The sequence below is a fragment of the Gymnoscopelus braueri genome, assembly GCF_963280865.1.
Source record: "Gymnoscopelus braueri genome assembly, chromosome: 9".
In the NCBI taxonomy this organism is placed as follows: domain Eukaryota; kingdom Metazoa; phylum Chordata; class Actinopteri; order Myctophiformes; family Myctophidae; genus Gymnoscopelus; species Gymnoscopelus braueri.
In genome coordinates, this window is record NC_137610.1 from 41,911,048 (window position 1) to 41,933,070 (window position 22,023).

The window sequence follows — 22,023 nt, forward strand, 5'->3', positions numbered from 1 at the left end:
AACAGGGAGTTTGATACTTTTATCAGGCTTTACTAGCATGGGAAAATTATGGGTAAATGTTTTAATTTCATCCATTAAAAAGCTAAACAGAGAAATTGATTTGATAATAATGAATTGCATTTTTATGGCGCTTTTCTAAGTATCAAACTTACTCAAAGCGCTTTACAATGGTTAATTCATTCATGCATACAGGGGGGGGGGGCATTGGGAGGTGAAGCGACCAACAGTCAACGCCAGCGTCCTCACTTTTCCCACATTCACACACCGATGGTGGCAAGCTAGCGCCGACCGACACATTGGTTTGATGACAATTAAAGAGCCATCTTTAATAATAACTCTTATTATTTAATCATATCTATTTATGATGATGAACTAGAATGCATCACTTAGGTATCAAATGGAGTATAATTTGTATACTTTATGTGGGAATGCATGGAGTGTATTCACTGTCATAATAAAGGAGTAGTGACCGTAGGAGTCAGTGTAACAGCCTGTGTAGAGATGGTGACTCTCCTATGGTGCACCTTGAGTCAAGGTCCTTGACTGATGTGTGCGCCGATGTTTCCTATTCAATCGTCTGATAGCTAAGAAAGACTGCATCACAAATTATTCTAAATGGTTCAAATCCCCTTAATGACTCACCTCAGTAATGGAACTCTATCTCTCTTGTTAGCTTGTAGAACAGATCTACAAGCTAAAAAATTTTTTTGCTTGAAGATCTGTTCTTTTTGCACACGCATGCATCCAAAGGTCTCTCCCCCTTTTAACTGCTTGTTCTTGGCAGCGCAGTAGCAATCAATGGACAGACAGACAGACACATGGAGGAGTTGGTCCCTAAATAATTCGTCATCGGTCGAATTAAGTAAATAAAAACTAATGTTATAAACTTGACCGGACAGAGAAAATTCCAGGGTACACCAGGCAGCTAACATTTTGGATGTGTAGAATGTGTAGAACATTGAAGATAAGATCTATGTTGATCCTCCTGTCGGCGACGTCTGGTGATATCATACTGTAAATGATCAATGGAATGACACGTGCCTAAATGCGCGCAGCGTCCCTCGCACGAGACTCACACACGCACCTATCATTTCTGCTTTTCACGACAGTTAACGGGTGGGTGGGGCAACTTCAGATACAATAAAATTCCCTTTCTCTGAAATACCGGCAGAAGTGGATGTGTCAGTGGTGCAGGAGTTGACGCAGTTTTGCACTTGGGGTGATTTGACGGCGTGAGAAATAGCATGTGTGGTGTGAGTGCGTGTGAAGAGCGTCATTTACGTGTGTCTCACGCTCATTGCGTGACAGTTGGCAGCTCTGCTCACAGTGTCTCCATTTCACCGAGCTGTCCTCATCCACAGCATTCCGATTATTATTTTCATAATAAACATCTTGTCACTGGAATCCGTTAGCAGTGTTTTGTTGTGTTACAGACTTTAGGAGTATAGAATAAAATAAATATCCTTTTTTTTTTCACGTTTTTTATTAACGTTCTGCTACTGCTGTCTGAGATAAGGTACAGCATTTTTTCAGCTACCTCAACTCGTCTGTTTTGTTTCCCTCATGCAGTATTATATGGTTGTTTTCTGTCCCGCTGCCGGGTATTCTTGTCTCATAATTTTCCCCCTTCTCTTCCATGAGCCATCATAATTACAATTCTATTCAACTTGATTAATAATAATAACAATAATAACTTGAATTTATATAGCGCTTTTCAAAAACCCAAGGACATTAAAGGAGAATTCCAGGTTCTGGAAGAAACAAGCAACCAGTGTTAAATCGTTCGCCATTGACGGCAGCCTCGCAGATAGTTTCAACGCATGTTTGACTATCATGAGACTCTACTATGAATACTAGTAGAGAAAAAAACAACTTTGCGTCGGTTATAATAGACGAATTTCCTTTACCCACGCGCTCCCATTATGACAACGGAGGGGGTTTAAAAAATGACGACAGGGGAATATATGGAAAAAAAGATCGCCACTTTTCACGTCGTTAGGTGAGTAACGAGACATCAAAGATAACACTTAATTTGTCCGGAATTCTCCTTTAACAAAAAAGATTAGTTATTGGTCATACAGTGCACACCCATCATGACGCATCGGTTCCAATGTCCCGTTTCAATAATTACATTGATTAGTAAAACAAAATACTTGGTATAAAGAATTAGGAAAGCATTTAAGAAGAGAAAAAAGGCAAAATATTCTATGCTGCCTCTGGAATCAATGTATAACACTACAGGCATAGGAAAATATTAAACAGCTGAAAAACAATAGTAATGGTTTACCTTACTCATCATGTGTTATGGGAAATGTCTCCTCCCATTTCCACAGAGTTATTATGCTACGACGTACTGTATCATAGCCTTGTAATTATTCCGTTTTATTCTGTTCCGTTTCACCTCTGTTGTGTTTCATTCTATTCTGTTCTGGTTTATTCTTCTCTATTCTACTCATTTCTGTTCTATTCATTCTATTCTATTCAGGTCCAGTCTAACGCTAAAGAGAGGGCCTATCATTCCACTGCTGGGTGTGTGCTTGTTATTTTGGGAGACGAGGGTGGTCTCCCCTTATTCTGTGTGTGCGTGCGTGTGTGTGTGTGTGTGTTTGTGAGTGTGTCCAGTCAGTTCAGTGTGTGCTTGGTCATAATGTATGTCTGTGTGTATAATAGCATTTGTAGAGTGTGTGTGTGCACATACATATGTCTAGTCGTATGCACACATGCACAACACATTCTAGGGTATGTCAGTCAAAAACACAAGTATGGATATTATAATAGTGGTTAATGGCAATTCAGCTACTATAAAGCTACAAACCAGTATTTAACCATTATGTATGGTAGAGTATGTTAAATCAATATAACACATTTAGTGGGAAATTATGTTTAGTTGTTGGGTTTTCAGATTAAGCAGTGCAGCAAACAATACTGTATGTATTTAATGTTTTGTCCTCTATTTTGAACTATGGAGGCTGTGTACTGGGCTGTACTTGTCATTCAACCAGAGTGCTTTTCACAGTATGCACACACACACACACACACACACACACACACACACACACACACACACACACACACACACCATCATCATCATTATACCATCATCATCATCATAACGTTTATTTAACTAGTAGACCCCGAAATAGAACCCTGTGGGACTCCACACGAGACACGTAGTGTATGTAGCTTTTAAACCAGCCTATTAGGCTCTAAACCGGCCTTAATGAGAACATTGAACATTGAAGTCAATAAATAAAGCAACACAGAAAGATTTCTTATCAAGAGCGGCCCTGATATCATCTAAGACATTCAGGCATGCCGTAAACAGTAATATGATTTGTACTATGAAAACCAGACTGCCTAGAGTTTAACACACACACACGCACGCACGCACACACATGCACGTGCACACACAATGTGACCAGAGGGACGTTCTCAGTGCAGATTGCATAATTAGCTGCAGCTTGTGTAAATTAGATGTTAGTTCCACGCTCATTGTGACCACAATGCATTCTCTACCCGTCTGCTGTGCTGCTCTTCAGACCAATCCAACCCTGTGTGTGTGTGTGTGTGTGTGTGTGTGTGTGTGTGTGGTCAGAGCGCATGCCAAAGACTCCTGAGAAGTGCCAAAACATCAGAGTAATGTGTTTTGTGTTACGTTACATTCACACCCAGTGCATAAACGGTACAAAACGTCTTAGTGCACTTTTTATACAAACAACCAGGGCTGTCCACTAATCCCTGTTCACCACACCTAGATCGAAATGAAGGCTGCAGCATGCTCCAAATGAACAAGAACGTTGTTAGATTAGTTAAGTTCTGAAAGTAGTCAATTGGTTCTTATTGACTTACCCTAGCTCACTGCTTCTCTACCTGTTGGCCGAGAACCATTGGTGGGCCGCGAGGGTATTGTAAGCGGGCCCCCAAATAATTGCCAAAACACATAGATTTTAATCATACTATAACATTAATATTAAAAACTTCATGCCAATAAATAAGAATTTAAGATATACTATGTTAGTTCCAATTTACCAAGGTGGAACACAATCGATTGATTGATCATTAAAACAAACATGCTCTGAAGATGCATGCGGTGCGAAATATTTATTTAGCTTTCAAGTGGGCCCTGATCCAGAAAGGGTTGAGAACCACTGCCTAGTTTTTGTTCAGCTGGAGTATGCTACAACCTTCAGAATATAAATTATCTATGACAAATATATTAATATTGACATACTACGATCATCTTAGCTTTATATACTGTACTTAATGTTGGTGTCTGTTTTCAAAGTACATTATTTTCTGTATGGAAGTTTTCCAGACTTTAAACTGAGGGGCTGTATGTATGAACTCAACATTCCGACTCTATAGGATCAGACATGCAACAGACTTTATGCTGGCAGGACCCTTGAGTTAAGTCTGGGTAATGTCCGATTTGGCTCAAACCGCTGTATGTGTGAGTAGACGCGGTGATTGTCTGGTCTGAATTTACATTCGGCGAGTGGACGTGTTGATGACGCTCCTATTGTCGAGACGCTCCTCCCGAGGTGTTTGGAGAGAGACGGTTAATAGAAAACAAGTTTATTCATTCCACTGATTTGGAAATATTCACTGATCAAACTGCCATAGTCAAGGACTCATGAGCGAAACAAAACACAGATGCCGCCCCCACTACTTATCAAACGGAGTATTTACCTTCATGTGTGAACGCATCTGAAACGGACATTCTCCTGTTGCATGCTACATGTGTGAAAGGCCAACACCGGACAATGTCCCGACCTGATGCCCCGGACATTTTCCAGTGTTCAAATGAGAAAGGGGCTTAAGTATCCTTACAGGGATCAACTTAAGTATACAGTAACTTAACTACAGAGGCCTCTTGTTACTTGGCTTTAATAAAGCTGCTATTACAGCTGAGAAGACATCAGCCTGCTGGTCTTCTATCATTAAGCTGTGGCTGTGTAATGCAATTAATTTAAGATGACTATAATTTATATTTTCACATTTCTTTCTGCTGTTTCCGTCTCCTCTCCTCCAGTGAATTCTCCGGTGGAGTTGTTAATCAGCCAGACATTGTGCTGGGTTCATGACGATTTGGATCAGGTTGACATCTCCAGCTATCTGCTCAAAGTCTGTGGTCAGGAAGAGGTGTTGCAGAAGTAAGTTCACACACACACACACACACACACACACACACACACACACACACACACACACACACACACACACACACACACACACACACACACACACACACACACACACACACACACAGTACAGTATTGACAGTACATTTTCACTTCCCTTTCCTTTATTCTCTTTGTTGCTCTTACTGTCATTAGAGTGTATGAATAATACTTTAAAGTGACTTGAATGTATAACAAATTCAATTCTTAGAGCTATACCTATATTTGCTAAAGCAAAGTTGGCAAACTCGGATACTAATCCAAAGTACATTCAGTGGCAGTAATAAATTAAATGAGAGAGCCAGTCTTTTAATTATATTACAGTTTATCTAAATTAATTAATCACATTAATCAGTGCTGTAAGTCGTGTGTGTGTGTGTGTGTGTGTGTGTGTGTGTGTGTGTGTGTGTGTGTGTGTGTGTGTGTGTGTGTGTGTGTGTGTGTGTGTGTGTGTGTGTGTGTGTGTGTGTGTGTGTGTGTGTGTGTGTGTGTGTGTGTGTGTGTGTCAGTAAACACAGCCTAGGAAGCCACGAGTACGTTCAGAACTGTCGGAAATGGGAGAATGAGATTAAACTACATTTACTCTCTCACTCCACCATGAGGAGAGACCTGGCCCGCAATGTAAGTTGTCTGTCTGTCTGTCTGTCTGTCTGTCTGTCTGTCTGTCAGACTACTGGTATGTGTATGTCACACTGTGTGTGTTTGTTTATGTCAGTTTTTCTGTCAGTTTGTTTGTCTAATTGCCTGTCTTTCTGTCCAGTTATCTATCCGTCTTTCTGATCGTCCGTCTGTCTGTTCCTGTCTTAGGGCAGGTACACACTGACTTTTAAAGTGGTCTGGGGTCATCTGATCGTTAAGCATTACACACTGCAGGAGTTTATTTCTTGAAATCGGCTGTCATATATCGTTGTGGTTTTCACACTATCGATTGATCCCCGACCAGGGATTACACACAGTAGGATAGTTCACTAGGATGCTATCTCCAGAGTCAGACCCAATACATACATTTGTGTTTATTCCAATTCATTTTAATCGACGTCTGCCGTGATATGCCTCTCTCTCTCTCTCTCTCTCTCTCTCTCTCTCTCTCTCTCTCTCTGAAGCGGTCAGTGACAGAGTTGCCTTGTCCGCTTATTATAAGCAACTTTGGGATTGTTTTTCTGTAAAGTTGCTTGAAAGTGTAGTTGCTTTTTTGGCCTTGTTTACCAATGTTGTTTGAACCAGTTGTTCTCAAACATTTTCACGGTAAGGACCCCCAAATTAATATTTGTCCGCAGAGGCGCAGACCTCCCCCTTCTGAAAATATGTTGTGCCATAGACCCTCATACAAGATCTGCGTGGATTTGGAAAATATTCAAAAAAAAAATCCCCCCCAAGATTTCTTCTTTAAAAATAGCCTATCTACGACGTGAGCTTGTAGATCGTCTATTTTCAAGTATCTAATGTATTTGTATATAGGGGCTTACAGTGCTCATAGTCGCTTTTGTTGGGCTTGTTTTCACAAACCTGGTTCCTTATTTCTCTCGCAAAATCTGGCAACACTCACAGACAACCACACACACACACACACACACACACACACACACACACACACACACACACACACACACACACACACACACACACACACACACACACACACACATACAGATCGCTCGCTCTCTGTGTTTCTCTCTCTCTCTCTATCTCTGTGCAATAGTCTCAAATAAACAGCCCCCCTTCGAGCACGCTTGCTCACTGTCATTCTGTTTTATAATAATGTTTAACTTAATACAGGACTGGACGGTAACTATGCGGGGGATCTGTTTGTTGTGGTCAGGTCCACCGACCTTCCATAGCCACGGTGGCTGTAATGTGCTCTCATTGGCTGTAGCGTACATCTCCGCACAAGGTGGTCGCAGCTCCTTTCATACTGTATGATATTGTCTGCTGTCCTGTCTGGGACACAGCTGAGTATCTAACGGGGTAGATATTTGAAAACGGTCGGAAAGCCATCGCAGAGCGGATGATCGCGGCCAGATCGTCTCGCAGAGCCTTTCACACTCAGCGAGCATTATCTCGCCGTTCAAAGGCCGATCTGCGTCAGATCGGGAGGTTTTGTCGGCGAGCGCCAAAAAAAGTTGCGGACAGCAAAATCTGACCAAATATCCTGCAGTGTGTACCTGCCTTTAGTCAGTCCATTCTAGCATAGTTCAGTCCAAAGTCCAATTTTACCTGACAATTAATTGTCATACAAATTTTTGCGATTAACTATTTAATTGTGTTTTTGCCATTGAACGTATGCCATTGAACGTATGAATAAAGAATTACCTTTCTGTTTGTATTTTAGGCTTTGCAAACAAAAATCGCACTGGGCAGATATGACGAAGAACTTAAATACATAAAGAAATAACTGAAATATTGTCTACTTTTAGAATATTTAACAATAGTGGAAATAGTCCCCCCGCCCGACCCACAGGTTGAGAACCACTGGCCTAGTTCACAGAATGTGAGAGTTTCTGTGGTTGGTTTTCTCTGCAGGCAGAAGATGACAGTTCTGTGGTGGATGTGGACAAACACTTGGCTCAGGTAGACAGACCTGTCAGAGAAAACATCACCAGGTACAGAAGACACAATATATCGTTGCTGTTGGGCAGAAACCTCTCAATTCCCATTCAATCCGGGAACGCATCTGTGTCCTTATAAGATTTCTTTGGCTATTAAAAAAATAGCAGATATACAGTACAAGCTCATATAGCGTGAGTGCCACGCTACGAGCTTGTAGATCTGCTATTTTTTCTTGAAAATGTGTTCAAATCTTTGAATATAATATAAAAGCAAACATTTGTAACTCAAATCTTTGCTTCTGGGGGGTCCCTGGAACAAAACATTTTGAGATGGGGGTCCGCGGCCAAATGCATATCTAAATCCTAACAGTATGTTAGGATTTAGATATGTTATGCTATATCAGTGGTGCTCCAACTTTTTCATGTCAAGGACCCCCGAAATTATATGTATTTGGATTTGGATCTTTGTACACACTTACAGAAAATACGATTTTTGAACAGCCCTTCTATCTTCTCTTCTTTCTGTTATAACTGTCGAAGTCAGTAGACAAAATATTAAATATATGTTTAAAATTATTTTGTCAGGCCTTGTTATTCATGTAGGTCCATTTCAGCACTATCTGCACTCATTTTCTATTCTCTCTCTCTCTCTTTCTCTCTCTGTCCATGTCTCTCCATCAGACAAGGTCTGGCAGACTATATGGAGGGCTATCACAACCAGGTTAACATCTGTCTGCAGAACGAGGTACTGCCCTGCTTTCATTCCACTCGTTCATGTTCCCTTTCCCCACCACAAACCTTCTTTTCATTGTCATTTTATTGTTGTTGGGTTTTTTTTTCTTTTCCTTTGAGGTGAGATGGTTTTGTTGTCCATTGGTTTCCCATCTCTCTCTACTGCCAATATACAACAAAAAAGAACAAAACATGACAGGATGGAAAGAACAACAACACTTATCCAGAGAGTGGGTGGAGAAAGGCGTTTATGTCTTGTTAAGTGATGATTTGGCAGCTGTTGTTTGACCATTTTGGCTGTAGTGGGGATTTAACCTGCTGTGATATTGTGGTTACACAAGACAGATCATTTAAATAATTTGCCACCGCTCTACTGTCTTGGGGAGAGAGAGAGGAAAGAGGTAGAGAGATAGAATGGACAGAGAGAGAGAGAGAGAGAGAGAGAGAGAGAGAGAGAGAGAAAGGGTGATGATGAATGAGTCATTGGATGAATGGATGACTGAGAAAGAAATGGACAGACGAAGAGTGAGGTTCCTGGAAAGCTTGCTTTCTAGCAACTGAACATCTGTTTTTCACCACAGTTTACTGTTGTGGTGTAATTGAGTACAGATTGAGACTTATAGCAGAGCATTGATTTTACAAACCAACACTCTCCTCTCCTCCTCCTCCTCCTCCTCCTCTTTTCCACTCCTCTCAGCTGTGGAGTCCACTTTAATTGGAGCTGGCCAAAAATAGAAACACGGCATACAGTGAATGTACAGTATACTATAGAGGACTAAGTACATGTGGAATGTGTACATTTCAGTAAAATGCACACATGTGTATGTTACACGCATGCATGAATTTAACTGCCTGACCCACAGTTTCCAGCATAAAAGTGCTAGCTGTGTTAACATTTGTGTTTGTACCTGAACAATAGATAGTTCAGTAAATGGAATGACAGTTAATTCAATCAATTAAAGTATTGTATTGATTGTTTATATGTTGCCTATGTTTTTAAAAACTACCTTGGTTTTTATTTTATTGTGTTTCTTTAAAAGACACATACACGTACATACAGTAGAACACCAGATATAGTTTGCAGCAACACAAATACAGGACAATTATGGATATTTGATAGCATAACATACCGATTAGAACAGTGGTTCTCAAAAGTAAGGTGGGGTCCAGGGACCCTCTTGGGTCTTTGAGCGGGTTCCAAATGGACCTTTACAGGTCTGTAACTCTGAGAGTGTACACATTGTGAACATTTGCACAATCTCAGAGTTATGGGGTCCTTGAAATAAAGTTTTAGATTAGAATGTTAATTTAATAATACACACAGATGTTATAATCTTTGTATGCGTGTACTTGCACCTTTGTCTTGTGTGTGTGTGTGTGTGTGTAGAGTACTCAGTATAAGACAGTAGACAGGGTGATACAGACGGTGAAGAATCTGTGCTGCGCACTGGACGAGGTGGAGACTCAGCCAATCACAGAGGCCGTTAAGAGGCTGCGTCACGCTGTTAATTTGCCCAGGACCCGCTCACCTGAGGTAGGATGAATAAACACACATGCTAGGCCTGTCACAATTGTTACATAATCGCCTGATCACAATTATTTGGCGATAATGGCAATTATTTCGCGTAGTCGTCATAATCGTTTCCATGTTGAAAACTGTTCATATATTTTCCACAAAATAGCTGATCCACAAATATGTCAGTCATTTCTTTGTATATTTATTATATATTTTCTAGATATATTTATATTTATTTGTCATATCTGGCCTGTGCAATCAATTTCTGCTTACGAAGCGTAATGACATTTTTATGTAATATGTTACAATGTTCAATGCCAAAAACACAATTAAGTTGTTAATCGCAATTATTTGTGTGACATTTAATTACATTATTACATGATTGTGACAGCCCTAGCGCACCCACACACACACACTTACCCACGCACACACCCACGCACCCATACATACACGCAGGCACGCAAGGCTCATAGTTTATAGTATACTGTATGTACTAATAGCAGTTCATGTTCATCTATGTTGGGAAGTGAAATCTACACACACACACACAGACACACAGACACACACACGTGCACATCTTTGTTTTGTGTTTGTATGTGTCTATTCCAATTATGGTATTGTGTTTCTGATGTGTAGATTGGGTCCAGGTCATCAGGAGGATCATCAAATGGTGAGTGTCATGCATCTGTCCTCAGTCACACACACACACACACACACACACACACACACACACACACACACACACACACACACACACACACACACACACACACACACACTCACATCTACGATCTTATTCTTAATCCTAAGTGCATAGCAGCACTGCAGTAGGTCAAATAAAAGTACAAATGTAATAAAGTATTTAATATAAAGTTAGAGTTTAGAGTAGTTTAAATCTAGAGAGATAATAGTTGTAACTTACGTAGCACTTTAGTGTAACTGAGAAAGTTCAAGGACCACACATTGACGTTGGACTGGAGATATCACGTATCATAAAACTACTCTAGGTGTGATGCAATAGACAGATGCCAGGTCATTGTTGACCTGGCATCCTATAGTGTGTATAGTTTCAATGTAGGCTGATGATAGGTTCTTGGTTTACGCATGTATTAGTTATTATTAGATTATTGGTTTACTTATGTATTACTTTATTATTAGATTACTATTTTTATGCATTAGATGTATTATGATGTATTATGATGTATTATCTTGTGTCCTTTCTTACTGTAAGTCGCTCTGGATTAAGAGCGTCTGCTAAATGCCTAAACTGTAAACTGCATTAGGCATACGTGAGAATACGTTTTCTGAGATGAGAAGACGACGAGACCCACCATGACCTTTCCATTACCTTTGAACCCACATCACCCCAGGACAGGGTAGAGATGTATGTTGACGGTGCAGAATGTTGCATGTGCGCTACATAGAAAAACACTGGAGCACTGTTTTGGGCAAACAGGAGATCAGCGGGTTGTTTTGTGTGAAGAAGCAACACCATGACCCTTCCATGATCCTCACTTCATTAATGGTTCCCCCGTTTGTCATAGTAGCCACCTACGAATATTCTGGCATAGGAATGGATGATTATACAGAAAACTGAGGTCTTCTTGTTTATCCCTATGGATAAACATGGAAAATTACGATAAAGAAGCAGTTGTGTTTCCAAAGAAACAAACTCCCTTGCGGCAACTGCCCCTGTGTCCCCATTCCTTGTCCATCAAAATACCCACGCACCCAATAGACTACAGCAGTTAAAGAGGGACAAACTTAGCTAGACCGCTAGAGTTGTTATCATGTCAAGTGACGAGATACAGATGGTAGATTAAATGTACTGTTTGAAAAAAATAAAATTGTATGTGAATGTGGTTAAGTCTGTCTGTGGGTTTTAAAAGGATCCCTGGCTAATAAGCCTTAAATGCCGTATTATGTTACAATTGCCCTCTATAACAAAACGGTTAAATGAAAAACACCTTAAATATTTTATTTTATTTAGAAATGGTTCATCTTTTACTCAAGGGGGATAACGACCGTCACAAGTTGATGATGTAATTTGTCCATGTGTGGTCCAGCCCTATGGAATGTATAGAATGCATGTGCTAATAAAAAAACTAGTCCTATGGTTAATATGAGCATCAAAACTATATTTTAAATAGAATGCATTTAGCAAATGCATTCCATACATTCCATAGGGCTGGACCGCACATGGCAAGCATCAACTTGCGACGGGCGTTCCGCTTGAGTAAAAGATTAACTATTTCTAAAATAAATACAATATTTACGCTGTTTGAAATTATGGTTATAGTGGGCAATTATAATGTATTAAGGCTTATTAGCCAGGGATCCTTTTAAGAATATGTAACCTATGAGAAGAGCTTGACTAAATAATAACTACATTGGATCCACTGGAACACAGGGTCTTTTTTTCCCCTATTTTCTGAAAAGTAACTTTTTGGACATGCAAGGTTTCCACCTGACAGTGACGACATGTTAAATTATAATTATATACCCAGGCCAGACATATCATCCCTCAATGCAGCTTTAAATTCAGCTCGTGAACACACTGCTAATATTGAATTTCCTCCTTTTGGGATACTAAAAAAACTGTCCTCCCCACCACCTCACTACCACCATCTCAGGTCACACCAGCGCTGTGGAGGAAGGCATGTCTCTCCTGACCGAGGCCGTTTACAACCTGGCCAAGCTCTACCTGCGCTCCTTCTGCCCCGCGTCCTCCTCCTTCATCATCTCCTCCTCCTCTTCTTCCTCTGACTCCTCCTCCGCCTCCTCCTCCTCCTCCTCCGCTCCCAACGCTGGCGTGGTGGCGGAGCTCTCAGAGGGGAGAGGCAGCCGGGAGGCCTCCGGAACCACGGACCACCTGCAGTTCACGCTGTTCGCCATGCATGGCATCCCTACCAACTGGGTCAGCAGGTAATATAAGGCAGAGGATTGAATAAACGTATTTTGACAGGCACTTTGCTGGGAATTCAGTTAGGCCTGGGCAATTAACCGAAAATATATAAAAATGTAAAACCTCTAAACCACTTAATCTTGCTCATGTAGGTTAATTGATTAATCGAGAAGCAGGGTTTTTTGTGATATTCTTTTTATTTATTTTTATATAACAATGAATTGACACAAAAAATGATGATAAATTACTTTAGTAATCGACTAAATCGTTTAGTCTGAATAACCACTTGATACCTGTATTACACAGAACTTCGTACAATGGTGGCGTACGTCGCATGGCGTACAAGCTTTCAAATAATCGTTCATCAAGGCAAAGGTTTTGAAATAAATGTGATATTGATTTGAAGTCATATCGCCCAACCCTAATTGAAGTACACACAAATTAAAAGTCCTGTTTAATCTGTCTATCCCACATTAACGCTGTACACAATGGTCGACATTGTAGAAGGCCCATTTCATGTGTTTACCCTGAATTGGTCCCTTTTATTTGCACTTTATAAAAGCGCCAGCGGTAGTCAATATTCCAGTCACCCTTCATGTATTTATCCTGTTTTCATTTAGCAGCAGCACTGCAGTCAGTTCATCTTATTCTTATACATACTGTGCATATTATACAGAATTAGCAACTAAGTAGAACCACCTAAGCACTAACTACTGTTGGCCACTGGAAGCTGTCTAGTACAACCACACTCGTGTAATTATGGCCACTGAAAAGGTTTGGGGTTAAGTGCCTTGCTTAAGGCTTGTCCAAAGAGAGAGTTATTTTTGACTACTAGACTACTTGATATATACATGTCTATGTGCAGGCCAGGGTCAGTTAGGCCTCTTCAGATAAATCCTTTGATGGATAAAGTTTTTAATAACACACTCAGGGGGTGTTATTAAAACCTTTCATCGGGAACACCCACTGGCTCAGTATTATTAGAGCCTCCCACGCTCCACTTCACTTCTCAGTGCTCATATACAGGATGAGTTCTCAAACATCCTCTGTGTACACACACACACACACACACACACACACACACACACACACACACACACACACACACACACACACACACACACACACACAGTGTGTAGCAGTGACATGACATGCTGTGTCTCTGAGATGGTGTTGTATTTCTCCCTGAGAATGCACAGTTCTGTGCTGTCTTCAAAAACACACATCTTTGTGTCTTCAGTCACCTCTAGCTTTTAGACTTTGACAGAAACGTAATCGTCTGGATAAATGAATGAGAAGTGCCTGTAACTCCCACACGTCTTTGAATGTTTATTATCAGTGCGATTGATGAGCTTGTAGATCTGCTATTTTTGAAAAATCGTTGGAAGATTTTGCAAATCTTTGAAATATTGTGGACAAGTTCATTTTCTTCCGTAATATAATTCAAAAAGTGAAACTTTCTTATATTGTAGTAGTTTTAGCACTGTTAGCAGGTGCCAAGTCCTGCTGGAAAAGGAAATCAGCAACTCAATAAAGCTTGTCAACATACGGAAGCACAGAGTGCTCTAAAATATCCTGATAGATGGCTGTGTTGACTCCAGAGGGAAGTTTTCACTGTCGGTAATGATTTTGGGTGCCATGTCATTTGCTGGTATTGGTCCACTGTGTTTTATTAAGTCCAGAGTCAACACAGCCATCTATCAGGATATTTTAGAGCACTTTGTGCTTCCGTATGTTGACAAGCTTTATGGAGATGCTGATTTCCTTTTCCAAGCCGGACTTGGCACCTGCCCACGGTGCTTTTGCACCTGCCCACGGTGACCCCTTAGACTAGAGAATATATTCTATTGTCAAGAGGAAGGTGTGAGACACTAGACCCAACAATACAGATGAGCTTAAACCTGGGCCTCCATAACGCCTCAGCAGTGCCACAGGCTGATCACCTCCATGCCACGCCCCATTGATGAAATAATTTGTTCAAAAGTAGCCCAGGCCAAGTATTGAGTGCATAAATTAACATACTTTTCAGATGGTCGACATTTCTGTATTATAAATCTTTTTTGTGAGTGGTCTCATGTAATATTCGAATATTTTCATCAGCTGTATGCCATAATCATCAAGATTAAAACAAAAAAGGTTTAAATATTTCACTTTATTCGCAATGACTCTAGAATAATATGAAAGTTTCACTTTTTTAATTATAATTATTACGGAAGAAAATGAACTTTCTTTAGAAGGATCTGCATATACATATCTTTAAAGTGAACATTTTTTAACTCAAATCTTTGCTTCTGGAGGTCCCTGGCACAAAATATTTTCGGATGGAAGGGGTCCGGTCCGCACCCCAAAATACATACAGTATCAATTTGGGGGTCCTTGACATGAAAAGGTTGTGAGAACCATTGTGCGATAGTCCTGTTGTTGTCTTCCTCTCCTTGAGCTGTGGCCCGGTGGTGGCTCCAGTGTTGTCATGGTGCGTGTCTTATTTTTCCACGACGGTGTCTAGTTACACCCTGCTGGTTTTATCTCCACCGTGTCTGGAACAGAGCTGAGCCAACGTTTCCACTCTGCACCGTCACACTACAGTGATGGAAGAAGTACTCACATTTTGCACTTAAGTAAAAAGTAGAAATGCTCTGTTACAAGTGAAAGTACCAGTGTTGAAAATGTACTTGAGTAAAAGTACAAAAGTATTGCAATCAAAATATACTCGAGTACTAAAAGTGAAAGTGCTCATAATGCACAATGTCCGATTTCCCTGCACGGAGGTTCAGTAAAACATTAGGCTAAAAGGATAACACAAAAAAGTCCTGGGGACTTGTTTCCATTGTGTCTAAAAAATAATTGATCTACAAACTGACAATGTGTTAGTAAAACCACTATAAATAAAATGGGACATTTTTTTAAAGTTTTTTAAATTATAGCTTGGAAGTGGTGAATGTTCGTCCGTGCATGTGGAAGAGATTCTCTTCCATCAAGCTGTACTGAAAGCCACCATGCACGCACCAGCTCTGGTCATGTGCAATTACTCAGTACAAACTCCTAATCAAATTGAATCTAACCTCCACCGCTTAAAGGGTCATGAAAACTACTTAAAACAGATAAACAACCATGTAAGACAGTCCTGTCGGAAGAGGGAATGATAAGAATCAGCTGGTGTGGTGTTTGGTTGCAATGAAAACATCTCTGATATAAGCCGTCCACTCAAGGAAGGAAAAAAAGAGAAACGCCATACAGTTAAGCAGCATTTTTTTTTTAAACCAGACAATAGAAGAGATGTATTTCTGACCGTCCCCCTTCTCAGTGGGAGACCAGTTTAAATAGCACTCTTCAAAGCCCTGTCGGTGGTGTAGTGGTTAAGACCTCCACCTCCACACACGCGTTGATAGAATAGAATAGTCCCCACTCCTTGGGGTGTTTTTTTTGTCACTGTATAATTGCACATACGTGAAATTTGTCCTCTGCATTTACCCATCCTATAACAACCAGGAGCAGTGAGCGCCATTCTACGGCGCTCGGGGAGCAAATAGGGGTTCAGAGTCTTGCTCAGGGACACACATCGACACATTGCTGACCTGGCCTGGCATCGAACCTGCGAACTTGGCTTCCCAGGCGGGCTCACTAACCACCCAAATATGGCGTTGATGTAGCATCAAACTCCACCACAGCTTTCTCTATTGTAATCCTACGGTCTGTTTCTCCTACACTGTCTCCCTCTCAGCTTTCCTACTGTCTGTATGTTCTACGTTTCCTACTGTCTGTCTCTCCTGCACTCTCTCTCTCTCAACCTTCCTGAAGTCTGTCGATATAAAGATAGAAGCATAAAGGGTAGTTGAATGATGGCCTTTCAGGAATTTACAGATATGAAATATAAGGTTAGTAGATAGACAGACAGATGGATACACAGAAAGACAGATGCATACGCAGACATATTGACTGATACATAAAAGCCCTTACGGGTCAATTTTCATAAATGTTTACACTGTTTGGGTTAAATTACACTCAGGATGTTTCTGGGCATACAGACACATAAATGGACAGACAGACAGACAGACCGATAGATATACATACAGATGGGAAAATAGGTAGGCAAGTCAAAAAAGATAGATTAATTGAAAATAAAATAAAAAAGCTTAACCAATTAAACCCTATATTGTTGTGCAAGGTTCCCCAGGGTTATGTTCTTGGTCCCCTCCTTTTACCATTTATAGTCACCGAATGTTTGCCTATTATGACATGCCCAAAATAGGGACGCTAGGGTTTTTAAGTGGTTAACATAAATCTCTTCCTACAGTTTTCCAGTGCCATCCAGTGAGTGCGTCTAGCAGGCAGTGTAAAGACCTCCATAAAGACAGAGGAACTAGTTAATGACAGCCTGTATAATGCCAACAGAGCCTCCGCTCCAAGAGCTATTTATAATCCTGTACTGTTGAGTGTTGCTGCGGAGCGCTCATACCAAAGACACCAATCATATTCAGCTCATCGTAGCACCAGAACAGATATTCCCCTGTTCCCATGTGGATTTATTGTCATGTTTCTTTCAGCTCATTAAATATAATGTTGTAATGCTGCTGTTCCTTATTAACTCAGACAGTGTGTCTGAGACTGTTGTCTCAGCTTGGCAGGGGGTTGTGTGTCCTTGTTGCTGCACTAGCGCCTCCTACTGGCTGGCCGTGGCAGAATCAGAATCAGCTTTATTGTCACATCATAGTTTTACTAAAAAAACGTGGGAGAAATTCATTTTTGTGCAAGCTTTATCGTTTTAGTTATTTCCATAGAAAAAAAGAAAGGGAATGGGGGGGGGCAAGGGGGAAGAGTGATCAATCAAATAAAACAAACAAATGATCTACATTATTTACACATAGTACCTGAGGTAAGATATAAAGGTGCATGAGCATAGCAGCAGATATACTGTACGTGATACTATGGACGTCAGTTAAGGTGCGAGAAAGACACAAAAACCAACGGCACCCGTTCAGCTGGGAGGGCAATTGGGAGACAATGTGTGAGCCTCTTTTCAAAGTCTTTTCATTATGTTTTTTTTTTACCACCGGCGTCCCTATTTTTGGCATGTCATTATTGGCGGAAATGTTCAAAAATGTTCTCAAATAATTGCGATTAGACGATTATATAATAATTGCGACGGGCCTAATCCTAAAATACACTGGTCTCATGAAAACCAATGGGTCTCTGTTCTTTGACAGTGAACCTCCTCACTGTCAGGTGTAAAGAAGCAGCTGGTGACTCCGTGTGTATGAGAGAGAGCATGTGGCTGATGTCCACAAACTCCACAGACCAACAGTGCGCGACAGCAGTGTTGCCTTGTGGTTCTCAAACCATAAGTCAAGGACCCCAAATATAAATATTTTGTGCCAGGGACCCCCGACCCCATACAAGATTTGTGTTCCAAATATTTCACCTTTATTTTCAAGATTCTTTTGAAAATGGCAGATCTACAAGCTGGCACGATGCATTGTGAGCTTGTAGATCTGCTATTTTCAAATAGTCGATGTATATAGCGGTTCAAGCGGATAAAACTGGTCCCTTCTTTTGGGCTTGTTTTCGTAGACCTGGCCTCTTGTTTCTCTCGCAAAATCTGGCAGCACTGGCAGGGACCACATACACATGGAGGGAATTGGCATCAACTAAATGACGGGGGGAAGAGAAAAATAAAAACCTAAACCCTAACCACAAAGAAAATGTATTGTAATGTGCTTTGGACCAAAGTGCTCGCTATGAAATGATATGATGTTTTTTATTAGTAAAAACATTTTACCACATGAAGTATAATAGTGTCCCTATTCTGGGGCGAACATTTGGCAAAAATAGTTCACAGTTGTGAGCTTGTAGATCATCTATTTTCGGGAAAGAGATTTGGTGTAATAGTGCAAAAATCTGGGTGTTACCAGATCGTTGTTGTCGCTCCCTCTAGTATTGTGGCTGTGGGTGTCACTCACTTTGGTGATGTTAGTCAGGTATTGAGGGCATTGAGGGCAGAGCCCCTTTGACTATCTTGAAAACCAATCCCAGCACGTGTTAGCTAGCGTGCCATCTGGTGCCCCGGTGGCTTGCAGTGTGGTGTCACCCCATTCACCACACGGTATTGCGACAGCATGGCTGGCCATAGTGCTGCCAAACACACACAGATGGCGTTGGGTAATGGATGAGCCATTTTTCCTACAGAAAAATGTGTCACTTGGCCGTGCTCGTATATAATATTGTTATTCTATCTTCCTCCCATGTGTGTATATGACACTGTGAAATTCCTCTGTGTTAATTTAACTCTGAGAGTGTACAAATGGATGAATTACCACTGAGGATTTTACTGTGTACGTGTCACTTGCAGGGAGAAGTGGTAATATCATGCAACAAAAATGTGGATTTTTATTCGTTTGGTTGCATCATTATTTGGAGTGGAAAATTGAAAAAAAGGCAGGGAAGAGCTGTGAAGTGAGCCAAACTTGTTTTGTGTACAGTTATTAATGTTTGTTGTTTAAGTAATAGGCCTATATGTAGTAATATGTTGAAAAGTAATACATGGTTCTCTATATAGAAATTGACACTGAGTAAGTCGGTAGTTGCCAGGAAATAAGATACCATCAATTAGAAAAATGTAACATCTTATTTCCTGATGTTTACTTTTCAGTTTTGAGAAGTACTACCTGATGTGTGCCCTCACCCACAACGACAAAAACCTGTTTAAACCAGTCCAGTCCAAGAAAGTAGGAACCTACAAGAACTTCTTCTACCACGTCAAATGGGATGAACTGTAAGTTACCTCTCTGCTCCTCTCCTGCTCTGGATGACTCCTATCTTCTCCTCTTCACCTCCTCTTCTCTTCTTTCCCCCCTCTCATTTTCTGCTCCTCTTCCTCCCCTTCCCCTTCTCCTCTCCTCTCCTTTCCTCCCTGTCTCCCACACATCAAGACAGTAGAGTTCTCTCATAAACAAATAAACAAGCAATTAACACATCCGAGAGTAAACGTCGGCCCAGTGCCACATTACATCTCCAACATGCTGCCACAATCTTAGCTCCATGTCTTCTTCCTTCTCTCTCTGTCTCAGAATCAACTTCCCCATCGCGGTGGCTCTACTGCCTCTAGAGTCGGTCCTGAGTCTGTCTCTGTTTGGGGTGTTGAACCAGAACACCAGTGGCTCTCCGGACTCCAATAAGCAGAGGAAAGGCCCTGAGCTTCTGGGGAAAGTCTCTATGCCCCTGTTTGACTTCAGACGGTGAGAGCAAAGTTTAAACATTGGCTGTTGTTTGTATTGAGTGAATGTTTTTGCAAGTATCCATGATGTGAGTATACAATATGTATATACCAGTGGTAACCAACCGGTCGATCACGATCGACATGTTGATCTTCAAAGCCATCACAGTTGATCACCAACAGGTTTGTGTAATGGGAGAGGAGGCGACGGACGTAGCCACCCATGCCCGTTCATTTCAATGAACGTTGCAGGCGCCGTGGCTGGCTGCCTTCCTGAAAATGAGCCAATTGGATCTCAGTAAAAATGTGTATTAGTCCAAAGACGGAGGGGCCGCTCGTATACTATGAATATAACCCCTCAAATTACTGAAGGTGGTTGACACGGGCACATAGCCTGTTGTCCTTATGTTCATCTTATAGCCTACTAATGCGTGTTATTGATGTGTTAATAAACTGGCTGTGTGTTTCATTATAATTCTCTCCCATCTGTGTGTATGTGTTTGCGTGTGCGTGCGTGTCTCAGGGTTCTGTCCAGAGGCACCAAGTTGCTGTGTTTGTGGACATCTCCCCAGGGGACAGCAGCTGCAGCAGGCCCCACAGGGGGGCGCCGGAGAGCCCTGGCTGAGAGAATCGTGTTACAGGTCAGTACTGGTTATACTAACCCATTAAGACCTGAGGCCGATTCTACAAATGCCTTCTAAATCAGTAGTTCTCACACTTTCAAGATTTTTCAAAAACAAATCTAAAATAGCAGATGTACGAGCTCGCAGCGCTCGTACATCCGTCATTTTATGATGTAAACGAATTGCATCGATTAATCGAATGAAGCAAATGAATTAGAATAAGCGTTGGTGTGTAAATGATTGCATGTGTATGTATGTGTTCAGGTGGACTTCCCCAGCCCCACAATGGATGTGCTTTATGTGGAGCCCGCCCCGCCCGCGGCGCCTAGCCCAGAGCCCCCCACAGACCTGGAAGTTCTGGACCCAGACCTTCGACGCAAGCTGGAAAAGATCTGCAGCCGAGCCTCTAACTTCGGGTAGGAGACAGTCAGATAATCTGAAGGATTTACACTGGAGGCCAATGTTGCTCCATGCGGGAGATGAGTGTAAGAAGAAGACAAACTGAAGGAGATGAAGAGTTATACTTTGCTTCGTGCACCGAAGATAGTAGATCTAGAAGCTCACAACGTGTCGCACCTCGACACGTTGTGAGCTTGTAGATCTGCTATTTTCATAGAAGTTTATCTCAGGCTTAAGAAGGCAAGTATAGGGCAATCTTTGACTGGGGACCAATTCCTCGTTAAGTGCTATTAATACTATAGTACCAGTATAATTATTAATCATATTATTCATCATAATTGTATTTGTATCCCCTATCATAAATTGGTTGATTGATTTACATTGTGTCAAGAGAGTAAAGAAAATTGTTGACAAATGAGTACAAGGAGCCTCTTCACAGCTTTTCATCAGCTTACATATTTAAAGCAAATACAAGCTCAGCCAGAAAGTCAGTAAACAGGAGCATATTGTGTGTGTGATGTCAGCTTACATGCTCAATACACTTACGCAAATGTAATGGTGCACTGCATTAGCAGCATTTGTCAGCTGTTTAACGTTTTCCAGTGCCAACCTGACAATTCTTTGACAAATAAGTGCATTTTGAAGAGTGCGACGTTTAAAATGCTCGCGCAATGATGTTTGGCTATAAGTAACGCAACATTTTCCACCTGACACGTCGACTTTGAATCGACTGTGACAATTGACCTTCTAGTCTATGCTTTGGCATAGTGATGACAAGGTGTGACGTACGACTTCAAACCACAAACCCTTTATGCGGTTGGATGAGAAAATTAGGCTGACACCAGGAAGTAAATACGTAATTTAAGTGCACTTAACTGGGAGTCTAGCAGAGAATGAGAGAATTCTGTCAAA

The 22,023-nt window shown here is 41.2% G+C and overlaps 1 protein-coding gene across 1 annotated transcript in view; it reads left to right on the forward strand.

Annotated features, from left to right (window-relative positions):
- The window catches only part of pik3c2a (phosphatidylinositol-4-phosphate 3-kinase, catalytic subunit type 2 alpha), an 87,813-nt gene that overhangs the window by 44,229 nt on the left and 21,561 nt on the right, over positions 1–22,023 (forward strand). Inside the window, exons 5-15 of the mRNA XM_080437929.1 lie at positions 5,033–5,153; positions 5,690–5,801; positions 7,701–7,780; positions 8,408–8,471; positions 9,846–9,992; positions 10,611–10,644; positions 12,608–12,899; positions 19,526–19,648; positions 19,944–20,111; positions 20,613–20,730; positions 20,977–21,128. Of these exons, the coding sequence (XP_080294055.1) occupies positions 5,033–5,153; positions 5,690–5,801; positions 7,701–7,780; positions 8,408–8,471; positions 9,846–9,992; positions 10,611–10,644; positions 12,608–12,899; positions 19,526–19,648; positions 19,944–20,111; positions 20,613–20,730; positions 20,977–21,128 (1,411 nt within the window). The remainder of the gene's footprint in view (positions 1–5,032; positions 5,154–5,689; positions 5,802–7,700; positions 7,781–8,407; positions 8,472–9,845; positions 9,993–10,610; positions 10,645–12,607; positions 12,900–19,525; positions 19,649–19,943; positions 20,112–20,612; positions 20,731–20,976; positions 21,129–22,023) is intronic.